The sequence below is a fragment of the Falco punctatus genome (genome assembly GCF_963210335.1).
Source record: "Falco punctatus genome assembly, chromosome: 5".
In the NCBI taxonomy this organism is placed as follows: domain Eukaryota; kingdom Metazoa; phylum Chordata; class Aves; order Falconiformes; family Falconidae; genus Falco; species Falco punctatus.
In genome coordinates, this window is record NC_137584.1 from 28,838,017 (window position 1) to 28,853,426 (window position 15,410).

A 15,410-nucleotide genomic window follows, 5' to 3' on the forward strand; every position below is an offset into this window, starting at 1 on the left:
AAAAGCTTAACCTTAAGTCTGGATGTGTACAAAACCAAGCTTCCTTAATTCTGATACACAGGAAACTACTTAAAAAATCTTAGCAGGTCTGAGAGATAGCATACAACCAGGTAAATACAGCAAAAGGCATCCTGGCATATGTTTTCTATCAGCATAAAAATACAGGCAGTATCATGGATTGCACAGGTTTTACTTGGGGGAATGGTTTTGGAGTGCCCCAGTGTTAATGTCATTAGGTATGAAAGACATGGCATTTTTAATTATCTTTAAAAATCTTTCCCTAAAACATGTGACAGAGTTGAGCTTTAAATGGAACGGGGGAGAGAACATACAGACCTTTAAGGTTTCTCAGTATTCAACACAGAGGTTTAAAGAAAAAAAGAAACAGAAAGAAGGGGGGGGGAGGGAAGACACAAATACCCTGTTTCTTCCTGTATTAATCACCTCTAAAAAATATTCTAATACTTAATACTTTTGCCTTGGTGGTTTTTTTTTTGTTGTTGTTGTTTGTACAGATATGGTTGTGAATTTACAAAATCAGTTTGGCAAGCTGTCTGGTTCAGTTCAACCTGCTGAAAAGCCAAATCCTTCAAGTTTTCAGTTAAGTTGGTCTGAAGAAAACACAGATGGGAGTTGTTTTCACGGGCATAGCCTGAAGGGAATTTTGCAAGAAAAATGTGGTGTACTTACAGCCATGAACTCTGACTATTGGCTGTGTACGCTGAAACTATGTACTGAGAAGTAAGTATTCAAATTTTTGTTAAATACATTTTGGAAAGTTCTGAAAGTAAAGAGCCATATATGTATTTTTTACAAATGACAGGTGTGGGGGGGTGTACACAGCTATGTATTCAGATATAGTTAAAATCATTTGTAGAAAGAGGTGTGTGGGAATGGTTCATCTTGGATTGGGAGTAGACAAATTGTAATATGAAGAGTGATCAAAGTGAGCTTTTGAGAAGAGAGGAGATGAGACAAAATTAACAACTAGAGTCACATGGCAGGAGTAGCAGCTAGATACAAATACTCAGTTTACTTCCTTCTTCACAGTATTTTGGAAAAAACTTGCACCACAGCTCTCCAGACAATGGGAAAATGGTTCTATTGCTTTCTTCCTGACCCCCCACAAAACACAGGAAATGAATTTTCTAAATCCTTATACTGCTTTTGTGGTGGCCTTGATCAAAATTAAAGTTAAAATTAGCAGTCAGAGTTCAAATAAGCAGGCAATTAATGCCTCCAGAACATATTTTTTACAAAAAAAATTACAAGTGAAAAGGACTTTAATACTATTTCTCTAAGAATATCGCCAATCAACAGTTGTATTTTTTTGCAAGCAGAAAAGTAAAAGACATGTATTTTACTAGAAAAGTAAAAGAAATATGGGAAAACATTTTTTGCTGCTGAGGAATGTTAGTGTCTTTACTAGAGAACCGTTCCCAAATGAAAAGGAATTTATTTCTTTTCCCCCAATTATGGGTATATCAAAACAGTTGTGCTATTTGTTAGTAAAATTATTTTCTTTAAAGGACCTAAGTAGCAAGGAGAATGAGAGTCCAGCTAATCCAGCCTTGTACAAAGTTATATGGATATTTAACTATTTGCCTGATTTGTTTCTAACTCTCACTCTTCCTTTAATACCTACTCCTTTTGTGTCAAATTCTGCAGAAACTGGTGAGTTTTCTAGTTGGTGGGTGCTGGCAGACAACCATGGCCAGACACAGAAAGCAAAAGCCCTGCTGAGTGAGCGTAGGGTGTTAGGCAGCAGTTAGTCCAAGGACTAGGAAATACCTAAATTAGTGTTTCTCGTAAACTCCCTAGTTTAGATGAGTAGTGGGTGGTGTAGATACAGCTTCTGGGTCATACACCAGCCTTTGGTTCTGCCACTGTATCATGAAACCCTAATCTAGAAGAGGTATGTACGGGTGAGTATCAGTGAAAAAGGGGGACTTTGCAGATGGCTTGGATTTTCCTGAATTTCTCGTGTGTGCAATTGGAGCATGTTTTTCGGAAGGGAGGCTGGGTTACGTTAAAAATGAAATGAGATTTCATTAGTGCATTGAGTAACATCTTAGATATTCAGAAGTATGTAACATGAAGATTTATGGGCATGCTGAAGAGAGAATAGCCCCTACAGAGTCTTAGCGATACATTCCTGATTTTTTAAACTTTAAACATTCCCCATGAAAGTAACTGGCTTTTACATGTACGCAATCTTTTCTGTCTTTCAGTAGATTTATTTGCTTATCCTTATTTTCTTTTTCACATTACCTTTCACATATCCACCATGACAGAAACGGGCTGGAATAATGTAAGCAAGAGCTTTGGCTGTGTGGATTCATTCTTTTGTATGAATAAGAACTTTTTTTTTTTTTTTTTTTTTTTTTTTTTTGAAGGGAGGAGAGGTAATAATCCTTTTACCACAAATTTGCGTAAATCTTATGTACACACTGAATGAGTGGATATTTTGCTGTATGTTTGTGTGAATAATCTTTCATGCAAAGTCTGTTTTTAAGCCTACATTTTCATATGTAATATATTAAAATGTTAATGGCAAACTGTCACAGCATCCATGGAACAAGATTTGAATTTAAATTCTTACCGGTTAAATTTCCCATTATATCATTTGCAATGCAAGTAGTTAATTATACATCTGACACTTGTTTAACTTTGGAAAACAACATCTACTCCCTCAGATATGAGGGTTTATCCTGTGCAAGTGTGTATGTATAATAGAACTAAAAACAAACGTACAGATTTTCTTTCTTTAAAAATAAGTGTAGCTTAACTGGGACTGCTGAAATGCTTTAATTCTAGGACTAAAGTATGATTTCAGTGTTGGCAAAGCTGAGATCAGCCAAATAGTGAAATGCTTTTACATTTTCTTTTATTTTAAAGCTTTCAGTTTCAAACTGGATTCTAAATTGATTTGGTATAGAAGATTAGGTGATAGGCATTTTATGGTTGGACGTGATAATCTTAAAGGTCTTTTCCAACCTAAATGATTCTATGTATGATGAGGTATTACAATGTGTGAAAGATGTTGAGGAATAATGGATTTCCCTTAATATTTAAATTAAATTAAATTAAATTTAAAATAGCCTGGAATTTTTTTTTGGCTCTTCAGAGATGCTTTTAGGGTACAAAATAGCACAAAAATAGCACAAGAAGGGGCAAAAATGTGTGTGTTTAGGTGCTTTTGTGAAAAGTGTAATTCCAGCAAATCAAATAGGTGCTTTACCGTATTGATGTAATTGTGCATTTGCCTCAGAATATATATCATCAGTCCCCTGCCCTCCCAGTGGAAACTGAGATTTGACACCTAAATTGCTATAAGAGCTGTAACTGCTGAATCTCAGGGTTGACTAGAACATAGCAAGGTGTCTTATTTAACCCAAAAATGAAGATTTGATGCAACCAACCTTTCTCAATGAAGTTTGAATTTAGCCAGCACATTGGGTTGTGGGGTCAGCTAGTTCATTCTGATGCCTATGAAATGTCCGATTTAATTTAGTTTTTCTAGGAAGTAGCTGGCAGCTTTCAGGGAACATGAGGTAGGGCAGAGGATGGGATGTAAGACGTGAGAGACCTAGTTTCAGATTTCCAATCTGCCAGATTTTGGGAGGCTTTAAATGAAGACTCTGCTCCCCAAAGCGTGGCTTGCATGGCACTCCAAGGCGGGTCTGTCTGTGCCTCCAGTTTGAGGTAAAATGTAAATATTTGTTGGGCCAGAGGGAGCAAGCAAATGATTCTATAGTCTAGTAATTAGCACACTTGCCCATAAATTGGGACAGACAGATTCTAGTCCTTGTTCTGGTGAATATTTAAGACTGCTGCTCTGAATCAGACAGAGGGGAAACTCTAAACTCTGCCACTCCACATGCCAGGGCAGTACCTAGTAAGCTGGAAGATGCACAGGACTTGGGATGAATAGCACCTGAATCCCCATATCAATGTAAAAGATTTTTTTAAAAACTGAAACAGCTGGAATTTCTACTATTTTAAACTTCCCACTAATAATAAAACCAAATTTGATGCTAACCCAGGACAGGGTGTTTTTACAACCTAAGTCGCTGAACTTAATGTTTACAGAGCTCTCTCTGCAGACTGTCCTCTGTGTCATCTTTTGTTCAGTCTGACACTTGTTACCAGCAAGTCCAGTTTGCTATTTTCATTGTATACTTCATCAATAAAATGACCTCATCGTTTTCATTAATATCTTCACCATGAGAGCTACAAAATAATTAAGCAGAAGGCTGCTATGGCACTCATTACTTTCTGTCGACCTGGTCATTGTTTGCCCCAGTGTTTCCTGTGTTACTCTACTGACCTGAACTTAGCTTTTCTCTTTCGTTTTTAGACAGGTAGTTTATATTTAGCACACAAAGGCAATGGACAAGAAACAGATGCGTTATAATCTCATGGCATAGTGTCAAGAAGAGGAGAAGGGACCCTGTGGAGAGTGTGGGCAAAGAACACAGAAAAGAGCCTGGATGTCTGCATTGGATAGTCTTAGGAACTTTAAAAATAGAGTAAGGTAGCCATTTTCACACTTCTCTACGCTTGCTAAAAGCTGGCAGAACAAACACTGGTTCATTTTGGTCCTGAAAGGCAAAGAATGTATTGAACTGGTTGAGTGTGATCCTGATTCATAGTGCACGAAGCTCTACAGGCTTTTCCTTCTTACTGTGTCTGTACCACCTCTGAACATGTCTTGGTCCAATCCTCTACTTGAGGGTTTTGCAGGAGGAGATCACTTCACAGAATCGATATTGTAGGCCAGAATTGTCATTTATGTTGTTGGAAACATGTAGAATTTTCCTGTAATTACAATTGAAAATATGAATGCTAGCTAAATACTAAATACACTTGTAATTTCGGGTGCATTTTTTCCCCCTCTTTCTTTTCAGATTGTGTGGTCATCTGGCTCATTACAGAGAAGTGGACTTCCCCCAGAGTTACCATTTTGTACTAAAATTATTCTCCTTTCTTCTGAGGATACAACCCTCTTATATCCACGATGAGGTCTGTGCTATAGAACAGAAACTTTTTAATAAAAAAGTCTTTAAAAAGCCAAAATATAGTGCAGGTATAAGGAAGTAAAAAGACTAAAAATAACAGTATTAAACCCTTGTAAATTAGTTGGTTGGATCCCAAGCCACGGTATTACGTCTAAACCTACACTGATCCTTTTGCCTGCATGGTGTTAGGATAGTAGCGCTAAGCTCTACTACTGTACTTAACTTGTAGTGTCATTTTATCTGTATTTTAACTCACTGGTCTTCAGCTGGGAAAGTTACCAAGGTAACAGTTTATCACAATTTATTTCCTCACTTTGCGTGAGCGCCAACAGAAAGCTATGAAATTGCCATTTTTTGGTATAATTGTATATACTTTTAAGTGTACTGGACAGCACATTAAGATCTAATTACACTGTGAGACTTTGCAATTAAAATATTATCTATTTTTTTACCTACTGTTGTATGACAGCAAATATATTTTGAGAAAGTTATGTTTACTTTGTTGTGAAATAGTGTGTTAACAAGTACAAGGAGCAGTTGGTTGATGTTTTCACTGCAGTGAGTTTTTTAGTCATTGTTTCTAAACAGACTGTTCTGGAGCAACTCTGGCACTGTTTTCTAAATTTGCTAGCATCTTGTGTATCTCCCAATCTCCTTTTATGTCTGAGCCTCTCATTCAAGTTAACACTTTTCAGGTCCATGTTCCACTTCAGGCTTCACAGATTTTGCAGCTACTTTTATACCTGGGACTTTTATACCTAGGATTATTTCTTGTGCAACAGTGACTGCCAGGTTTTCCTGCCATTCTTCTTTTGCAAGGCTACTGTCATTTGAATTTCTTCTGACTGCTTTATAATCCAGCATCTTCAGTAGCTTGTGCCTCAGCCATTCTGCCAGTTTCTCATGTTCAATCTTATTTATGCACTGTGTTTTCAGCTATCCCAGACAACGTGTAAATGAATTTGGGTGCTGCCACTACATTAAAGACACCATAACATATACATGTGTTGAACAGAGATGTTGAGTAGATAGACAGATGAATAATGCTGCTTTCAGTTGAATTAAATAAAATTCAGTGATTCCGACCATCAGTATGGAGTACAGAAGTTGCCAAATATATTTGATCAAAGCCAAAATCAACAGTTGTTTCTAAGCTTTATTATAAACAAGAAAAAATGGTGTCTGCAGACATAACAGAGTAATACCTTCCTTCCTGAGCAAGGGCTTCAGTGAGGTGTAATCTGGGAAGGTAATCAGTCCAACGAGTAGACTCTGAGTGTGATGGAAGGGTTGTCTAAAAATTTGAAACAGGTGAATAATAGGGGAGGAGATACGCTGCTATACCTCTCTGGAGCAAAGTGATAAAGTAGTGTTTCGAGCATGAGTAGAGCAGACAGGACTATTAAAGGTAAATTGTAATAGTCAATTGGAAATACTGGCAAACCAGGAGGCTTCACTGGCTCAGTAGAGGCAGGAGGTAATTAAGCATGGTGTCCTGATCTAAGGTGATAAAAAAGACACACTTTGGGTGGGAGTTTTTACTTTTTCAGGTGTTTTAAGTAGTTATGGTAGAACAGGTATTGAGAGCAATGGTCCTATAGTGTGATTGTAACATGCAGATGAGAAGGCATAGTTTTAGCCATACAGAGCTAAACTGTTCTTGATGGGGGAAGAGGAAAGAGCAGACTGAGTTGTTACGTGTTCTATGTTTTCGAGATTTCATAAGTAGTTATAGTTCAGTATGTCTAAATCTGTTGTCATGTTGTGCTAGATACCTCAGACTTTGACGACGTGTCTTGAACTGATGTTTACGTTAATGGACTCGGAATACAACAATTTGAATCTCATCTTGTGTCTAGTGTTTGTATAAAATTAGCTACCATCTATTATGTTTGACCTTACCTGAGTGAATTACTAAAGTTTGTAAATATTTGGTAAAATTATTCATTCTTGTTCTGGATTAGTATTTGTATCAGTTAAAAATCTACAAAAGTGTAATACACATTGTCACTGTTTTCAACAATGCTTGCTTAAGCAACTGAAAGTGTCTCATTCTTTTTCCAACAATATCTGGTAAAGTTTTGAATTAACTATCTAAAAGACACCCTGTTAGACATAAAGGTTTCATTTAATTCAGAAGTCTTTATTTGAAAGACTTATGCACTTAATTATAGGTACACCTTTCTTTTAAAAGTACTGTACTAGTAAAATCTCAGCTTCATAAATTAAAAATACTGGGCTCATTGTTACATTGTTACAAACGTAACAAAGCTCCCTTAGATGTTAGAATAAATTAAGGATGTACTTTAATAAACTGGAGTAAAGCTTGCAGTTAATCATCAAGAGCCATGTGCCTTCTGGACACATAGGTTAAGAGTCAGATTTAAAAGTAAAGGGTGTGCCCCTAAAATACTTAATGTTAGTTCTATCCAGTTTAATCAATCAACACTTATGTTGGAGTAATGATGTTTAAGAAGCTGACGAGCCACAAAGAGTGCCTTATCTTCAGCGAAGTGTGGTTGAGAGCTCTCTTGGGACAACTACTTTGGGTCCAGTTAATATAACCCTGAGGTGGAGCCACACTGGTTGAACAGACAGCTACCGGCAGATAGCTGAAGGCTAGGGTGTCTGCTGCAATTCAGCAGTTCCAACCACCTCTTCTATCTACTTTTAAGTTACAGCTCCTTTCTGTAAGTATTTGCTGAAAATGCCCAAATAAAGCTCAGCTTTCTGATAGCTACTTTGTTGTACCTCTTCCCATGAAAATTTTAAATAAAGAGAATCAGTTTGGGTTTTTTTCTTACTTTAAATGTTGAATGAGAGTTCTTAAGTATAAAGGCAAGTGGGGTTTTTTTTTAGATTGAACTTTTAAAACAGTATATATTGAGAAGACTTAGAATAGTTAAACAATTAAGTTAGACAATAGCAAGTCAGTTATTCTGAGACCTTGATATGCCTTCTTAAGTGAATTTAGGCTTTCTACTAGTTTGTGTGTTATATTTTGACACACCGGGTTTTTTTCTTTAGTAACCTTGCTTTAGGAATTCTCCTAATTAATGCAACCTTTCTGTTGTTTCAGTGGAGAAATATGGCAGATACCTCATTCTCTTTTGAAAGATACAGCCTTCAGCAGAATCGATGTTTTACCTTACTAGTAAACCTTACTAGTTTTTCACTACTGCAGTGTGACTGCATTGTCAGTATCAGCTTAGACTCAGTCTTTTTTTCTTTTTAATACATTTTTCTTTTTAAAGGTTTTACTGTTTTCCAGATACGAAGGAGAGATGTTTGAGTTTCCCCTTAACCTCTTAACGTGGAGTGTGAGGACCCTGAACCCGATGTAACCAGGCAATGAGAATCAGCAAATAAATGAGAATCAGCCTGCAAGCGATGGTAGTCTAATTTATTGGCCATAGTGTGTTGTACGGGCTTCACTGCCATTACATCTTCCTAACCAATTTTTAGCATGACCCCTGAAACAGTTGTTTGGAAGATTTGAGAAAGCTTTGTGCGATGTTGCAGGCAACAGAATGAATAACTCTCTTTCTCATAACTTGGAAATCTCAAAGCTTCCTTCCTTAAAATGACTTTTCTCTCTTTATGGACAAACAAGACTTTTGTCAATGGTCCTGAAAAATTATTTCAGGGTATTTGTGGTAAGTTGTCAAGAGGGTGCTTTTGCAGGGCTGGAAGTAAAAGAGCCAGGACCCACGGGGATTTTGGGATAAGTCTGAAAATGTTAAGTCCCTGAATAAGGTGTCTTCTCCCTAGTTCATCTGTCCTTTCCCCATATCTGGTGAAGTTTTATGCTGCTTCATAGGTGGAAAGAGTCAGGATGGTTCTGCTTAATGAATCTCGTATTTTGACCCAAAATGAGATGGGATCATACTTACTTCCTGGCTGAGTATGTTAGTATGTAGATTGGTCAAAGCAGTATCTCTTGCTGCATTTGCTCATGCTCTAAATGCAAAATGCTTGCTTTCCAGTACCTCCTATGCGGTTACTGGCCTTGTTGCTCCTCACATGTGAAGCTCCTTTGTTCTTGGCCAGATTAGATGAGGGACAGCATAAAGGGGATGCCAAGATGTGGAAACAGGTATACGTGAAAGAGCTTTCCTCGCTGCTGCTTGTGATGCTGAAACAGTGAACAAGAGAGTGAGTAAGGATTGGCAGAACAGGAGATGATGAATGCTTGTGTTCTCACGTGAGGGTGTAGCTGCCCTTGTACAACTGCTAATGGCAGCATTTCCAGAGCCACAATACTCCTCCCCGATCCTCAGCGTTATGCTCTGCCTCCAGCAGTTGACATCAGGTAGTTTTAAAAGGAAATACAAGCACGTTCCTCTGATAATCTCGCATGTCTGCTCTGCATCGTAGGAATATTCTGTGTCTGCTCACAGACCACCCTGTTGTTCTAGCAGTGACTTTGCTCAGACCCTGCCGTTGCCTCATCAGAATGCCACCGAGTGTGTTTAGTGTATATGCTGTGATCCAGTAGCTTGGTCTCGATCCTGGGCTGCTTCTGTGCCGCCTTTTCATGGCGGACGCCTGCAATGGCACTCTGACAGGGCTGCCTGAGGGGTGCGGAGCAGAGGCTGCTGCAAGAGACAAGGGTGAAGACAGCACCTCTTTACAGGCCCAGGGAAGAGCTTCCTAAAACTATGTCCAAGTGCCCTGGCTCTCAAGGTCTAGATATTGAACTGCAGAGCTAGTGAGTTCCTGATGAGCTGTCAGCTCCTCACAAGCTAGACAGGCTTCACGTCCGAAGGCAGGCTGGGTCCCGTGCTTCTCTGAGCATGACTTCGACCATGGTCCCGCAGCTCAGTGCAGCAGGGCTCGCTGTGACCGCCGCTTGCAATTTGCTCTGATGCTAGGGTGTGAAGCAATCCACCTGGCCCTGGATCTCATCCACACAGTAAGTTGTGCTTACGTTTGATACAAAACTGTGACAAAACATTTTTGTTTACTGAACTGAGGTCCGTGGTGTTCGTAACTCCTAAGCGGGCAGCTGGGTGGCTTCCGTGCTGTGGAGCAAAGCAGATTAGGCAGAGAACAGCACGCAGTGAAAATGCTGCACGCGCTGTTCTCTTGCTGCACTGCTATCAGCCCGTGTGGCAGGACCTGTGTACGCAGAAGTCAAACCCAGAGGAAGCGCAATATTGAGTAGAGATGATAAATGCTCAGTGAGACTGGATAACATGCTAAAGATTTTATCATTGATAAATTTCAAGGTTTCAGGCTGACTTTTAATACACAGGGTGCTGCAAAATTGGTTAATTCATGTTTTATGTCCTCAGTCAGGCTGATGGAGCTACTGTCCTGCCTCTGAATAATCTGTGTGCTCTCAACAGTTATCTACGTTATCTTTAGTGCAAAATGCAGAATCAAAAGGGGAAGCTTTAAGGAATGCCTGCAATGTTGCCTATAGGGATGTGACTGAAGTGAAAAGCAAACTCTTTATTTAATTTTCCCATTCTGTATTTCACTCGTTATGCTTTCATTTGTTTATTTACCCTTCCCCCCCAGCTTTTTCCATCTTCCCATTCCAGCCCCCTTTTCCACTGTCAGTTGTCTTTCCATTTCTTCCCACTGTGCCTGCTTTCACCTCACTTCCTAGGGAGTTCATGAACCCCTGCCTGGGCTTTTTTCTTTTTTTTTTTTTTTTTCAGCCCTTTGATGCCTTCAGGCTTGTTCTGTGGGGGTCAGTGATCAGCTTCAGGCTTTCTTTTCCAGCTCTGTCATTAGTGGACCACAGGCCTGCTGCTGAAAAGAAAAGCTCGTCTGGTGTGCTCTGTGATGGCGAGTGTAGAAGATTCACTGCTCTTTACAGCCAGCTCTGTCACCTGGCCCTTCCATCTCAGGGGTTCAGATTAAGTGCAAAGTATTTTGTTTTGACTCCCTGCTGCATTTTGTGAAATCAAAAAGTACTGTTACAAACATGATGCAACTTGTTTGTTTATTACACAGGTGTGAATGGCCAGTGCATGTAGATGATAATTATCGGGTATGAGATTTTAAAACCTTATTTGTTAGGTAAGTCATAACAGTAGCTAATCCTTGTCCAGAATAAATCCCAGGTTCTCTAGATAGCGATGTCAAAAGACAGACTAGGGAGAGGTGCAAGCATGTTGAGACAGCGCTCGGCCAGATGGTTGCAAATGGCGCATGAGTTTGGTGGGGTTCCTTGCGTGTTTCAAGTGGAATCCATTCAAAAGGGAAAACGCATAGGAGAAGGGAAGGAGAATGCTGCAGGCAGGCCTGAGGCAGAGCGAAAGGTAAAGGGAAGGGCATGAGAGGTGGGGGAGAGCAGTGACATCAGGGTGAAAGGGCTGAATGAGGAAAGAAGTGGAAGGAACGCCAGTCGGCGCATGGCAAGGGAAGCCCTGCCAGAGCGCTGCCACACGAGGCTGGCATAGCTTTATGCCTGAGCCAAAGCTCTCCTAAATCCCTTTGCGCTTCTTGCCTGATTTTATTCAGCGATGATGCAACCCAGATAGTGACATCACAGAAATACACCTACAAGTGGTGTTACAGAGTCTAGATTGTGACCGGCAGATTAGTCAGTGGTGTCACAATCCGGTGTTTATATCATTGTCTCCTGAATGTGGAAGTGATCGCTATGTCGATAACTAAGTTTTCATCAGCGGATCAGGCTGTTAAGAAAAGCCATCCCTTTTGCAGAGGCAACAGTTTTGACGTATTTGGAATAAAAACATGGTAACTTCTAGTTCAGTCGAAATACCAAGCGTGGCACATTACTAAGATTTTAGCAGTTTGGGTGCAATGTAAACATATGACTGAACTGCAGCACATACTGCATCTGGGTCACTTACAGCTACAGGGTAGTATTATATTGTTAATGAAAAGTGTGCATGTGTGCCAAAATGCAGAGATTGTGTCTGCACATCCTAGAATTCTATGAACAGAAGCAAGGGAGTGTGAGGAGTGAATGACACCTGAGAAAGTTAGCAGTCCTTCCCAGTACTTCCCATTTTGAGCTGGCTTTGTAACTTGTATCAGAAACAAAGCAAGTTACACTTGCTTGGAAAAATTTAACTTTCTGACATCTTTATTGGATTACAGGGGGGTTTTTTTGTATGAGAGAACAGATAAGAAATTTTCTTTGTGTAATCTCGAATTAGAATTTTAAAATGGGTTAAAAATACAGAATACCTTTATTGCATATAATGAAGGACGATTTACATGAGTTCACTTTGTAGGGCAAGATCCTACTTCGGTATTGATATTTATCTTTTGCCATCCTAGTGGCGACGTTTGCAGATCCAAACAAAACTTTTTTTTTTCTAGAACACTAGTTGTAATCCAGTCAGAGGATATTAAGCAACTTCGAGGATTAGACCCTTAGTGAAAGTTTGTTCCCTTTAGTTTCATGTTTCCTTCGGTTGGCTGCTTGAATTGTCCTTCTATAATTTTGCACTGGAGTATATCCTGAACAAATGGGGAAGAGATTCTGACCTAGAAGGAGAGACCTCTTATTAGCGTACATACTTTTAAATTACAGTAGCTATCTGAAGCATCTTGACATATGATAGAGAGCGTTGTTGCTATATGGGTTTGATTCAACTTGTTACTTAAACAAGCAACCTCCCACCCTTATTTCTCAAGGAGAAACTTTTAAGATCTTTCTGATTTAAATTAATCCATGCCACTTTGGAGATACCCAGTGTATTTGTAATGTTGCTGCTTGCTGTTAAACCAGAGGATTGAGGTGCGTTTCCAGCAGTAACTCGGTTGTACGCCCAGGCGCACCTGTGAGGCGCGGAAGGACGCCGGGACCCGCAGTGCTTTGGTATCGCAGTGCTGGGGCAAACTAAGCCGCCCTGTGTCGGTGTCAGACTTCGCTAAAAACGCGTTGAGCAGAGGAAGAAGAAAGGAGGTCACGTAGTGGGGGAGAGGGCGAAGGGAACCGCGTTTTTAGCGCGGAGGAGATGCCAGGGTGAGTCCCGCGGCCCCCGCCGGGACCCCTCGCCCAGGGCCGGGACCCCGCGCCCCAGCGGGGAGCCCCCGCCTGCCGCGGCCGGGCGATGAGCACCGGGGGCTCCGGTGCCAGCGCCTGGCCCCCGTGAGCGCAATACGTGCAGGGGGGACGGGGGTAAACCGGGGGAAGAGGGGGTTTCCCTCAGGAAAGCGGCCTGTGACAGCGGGGTGCGCCGCCGGGCCCCAGGGAGGCCCCCACGCGCGGGGGAGCAGCTGCCCCGCGAGGTTTTTACTGTCCCGGACCGGCGCCGTCACCCGCGCTGTAACGCGGCGGGTATCGCCCGCTGCCCGGCCCGGCCCCACGGGCCGCCCCAGCCCTGCCTCGGCCGCCGCCCCCCGTCCCCCGCCGAGCCCCGCACGGGCACGGGGCACCGCCCCTCCCCGCCCGGCCGCCCAATGGGGGCGCGGCAGCTCCGCCCCGCGGCCTGCGGCAGCCAATGGGAGGCGTCGCGCGGCGCCCGTCCACCTGCGGCTGCGGGAGCCACCTGAGCGGGCGAGAAAAGCCGACAAAACCCGTCGGTGCGGCGGGCTGCGCGCTGCTCTCTCCGCTCGCCCCCGCCTCGCCCTCCCGACCAGCCGGGCCAGTTCTGCCGCCCGCTGCCTCCGCCAGACATGACACAAGACTACGACAAGTGAGTGACGGGGTGGGGAGCGGGTCCGGTCCGACCGGTGCTGCCGCCCCCCCGGGGGGGCTGCGGCGAGAGGGGCTCGCCGCCCGGGGCCCGATCTCCTGCGGGGCCGGGCCGGGCCGGGGGGGGAGCCGTTCTCCCCGGCCACCCGCCGCTCTCCATCTTCTCCGAGGAGTGACCGGTGGCTGCGGCGGGGCGGTGCGAAATGGCGGGGGGAGGGCGAGCCCCCGGGGGGCGGAGGGGCCCGGCGGCGAGCGGCGAGGCAGGGCCGGCTTTGAAACCCGACACCGGCAGCGAGGCGTGGGTCAGCGCCGTCGCCGTCCGCCCCCCGCCCCGCCGCGCCGCGCCTTAAATGCGGGTGGCGGCGGCCAGCGGGCCGCGCCGTCGGGAGGAGCGGGCGCCGCCGCAGTGCCGGGCTGCCCCTCTCCGGCGGGCTGAGGGAGGCGGGCGGAGCCGCAGCGGCGGGCTGTGTCCCCCGCCCCCGCCGGAGCCCCGCGCCGCTGCCCGGCGGCCGGAGCGGCCCCCATGGATTTCTACGAGGCGCACCCTTCCGGCAAGGTGGACTTCGGCAGGTAAGGGGGCGGCCGCGGCCACCCCCGCCCCGCCGGCGGCCGAGGGGTCGGCCGGTGAGCGCGGCCGCAGCTGCCCCGCACGGCGCGGGGCCGGTGCCAAGAGTTAAAGCCGCGCGCGCTGTCGGTCGCTGCGGGACGAGCGGGCGGCGGCGGCCGGACCCCGCGCGGTGGCCGGTGTCACCGCGCCCCTCCGGGACGGCGGCTGCGGGCGCCGTAGGGGGATAGAAAACGGGGTATGCGGAGCGGTTTGAGGACCCGATCACAAAATTACGTTGTCTTGAATGGCCGGTGGCTGGGATGCGCCCCGTTCCTAGCGAAAGCACAGCGTTCTTACCGAGCGGGGTTCTTGGTAACACGCTGATTCTTCTAGCAAGAGGACGCGAAGGCAGCCGCTGGCTGTCACCCTGTGATTAGGACGTTTCATACGCGTTTTTCCCTCCGATGACACCGAACGGATGAGGCCGTAGCAGGTGCGGTCGTGGCACGTCGGAGGCGGCGGCAGGAGCGCTGCCCCGGCGCGGTGGGTGCGCGGGGCGGGCCGGGGTCCCGCGGCGCCGCGGGGGGATGACGGGGTGGGGTGGGGGGCTGTGAGGGTGGGAATAGGTTCTGCCATGTCAGCGCAGGACGTTGTGGGGGTTTTGCAGGCGAAGAGAGAGAGGCTGTCTGCTTTTTGTAACGTTTCTCTGCAGCTTTGGCCATGTAGGACATGCAGTTCAGAAGTTATTAACGCTGCAGGAGGAAACTTCTTTCCAGCCTTTGCTGGACACACCTACTACTCTGTGAGCAGATCCACATGCTGGTAATCTGGAGACCTAAAGCTTATGGAAAATAAACGTTTACCTCCTTTTATTAATATCTTCTCATTTTTCTGGGGGAAAAAAAAAAAACCAAAAAACAAACAAACCACAAACACAACTGTGGTTCTGTTCAGGGATCGAGTTACTGCCAAGCCCGGCGCTTCTCTCGCTAACTGCAGATAATTCTTTCCACGCTGCTTTTAGGGTGGTAGGTTACCTGTAGGGCAATGCGCATTACACTTAGGTGTTGCAATGACAAAGAAATCACAGTAAAATACAAAGTTTTTGCATTCGCTACGTTTCTGGTTAGTGGCTGCTTTAGTCCTCGATGTTCTTGATTCTCCCTTGGTTCTCTCGTTCCTTGTGAACATTGTGCTGCTGCTGGACGGAATC

The 15,410-nt window shown here is 44.3% G+C and overlaps 1 protein-coding gene across 6 annotated transcripts in view; it reads left to right on the top strand.

Moving 5' to 3' along the window:
• Window positions 1-15,410, top strand: part of GRHL1 (grainyhead like transcription factor 1) — a 164,415-nt gene that overhangs the window by 107,574 nt on the left and 41,431 nt on the right. For 2 of the 6 annotated variants that reach the window (XM_080387851.1, XM_080387854.1), the window contains exons 14-15: window positions 516-741; window positions 4,911-7,059. In XM_080387851.1, the coding sequence (XP_080243977.1) occupies window positions 516-741; window positions 4,911-5,103 (419 nt within the window). In that variant the 3' untranslated portion in view covers window positions 5,104-7,059. Of the gene's footprint in view, window positions 1-515; window positions 742-4,910; window positions 7,060-8,292; window positions 8,636-15,410 lie in introns of those variants that run through there. The other 4 variants (XM_080387852.1, XM_080387853.1, XM_080387856.1 and 1 more) reach the window with 4 other exon arrangements.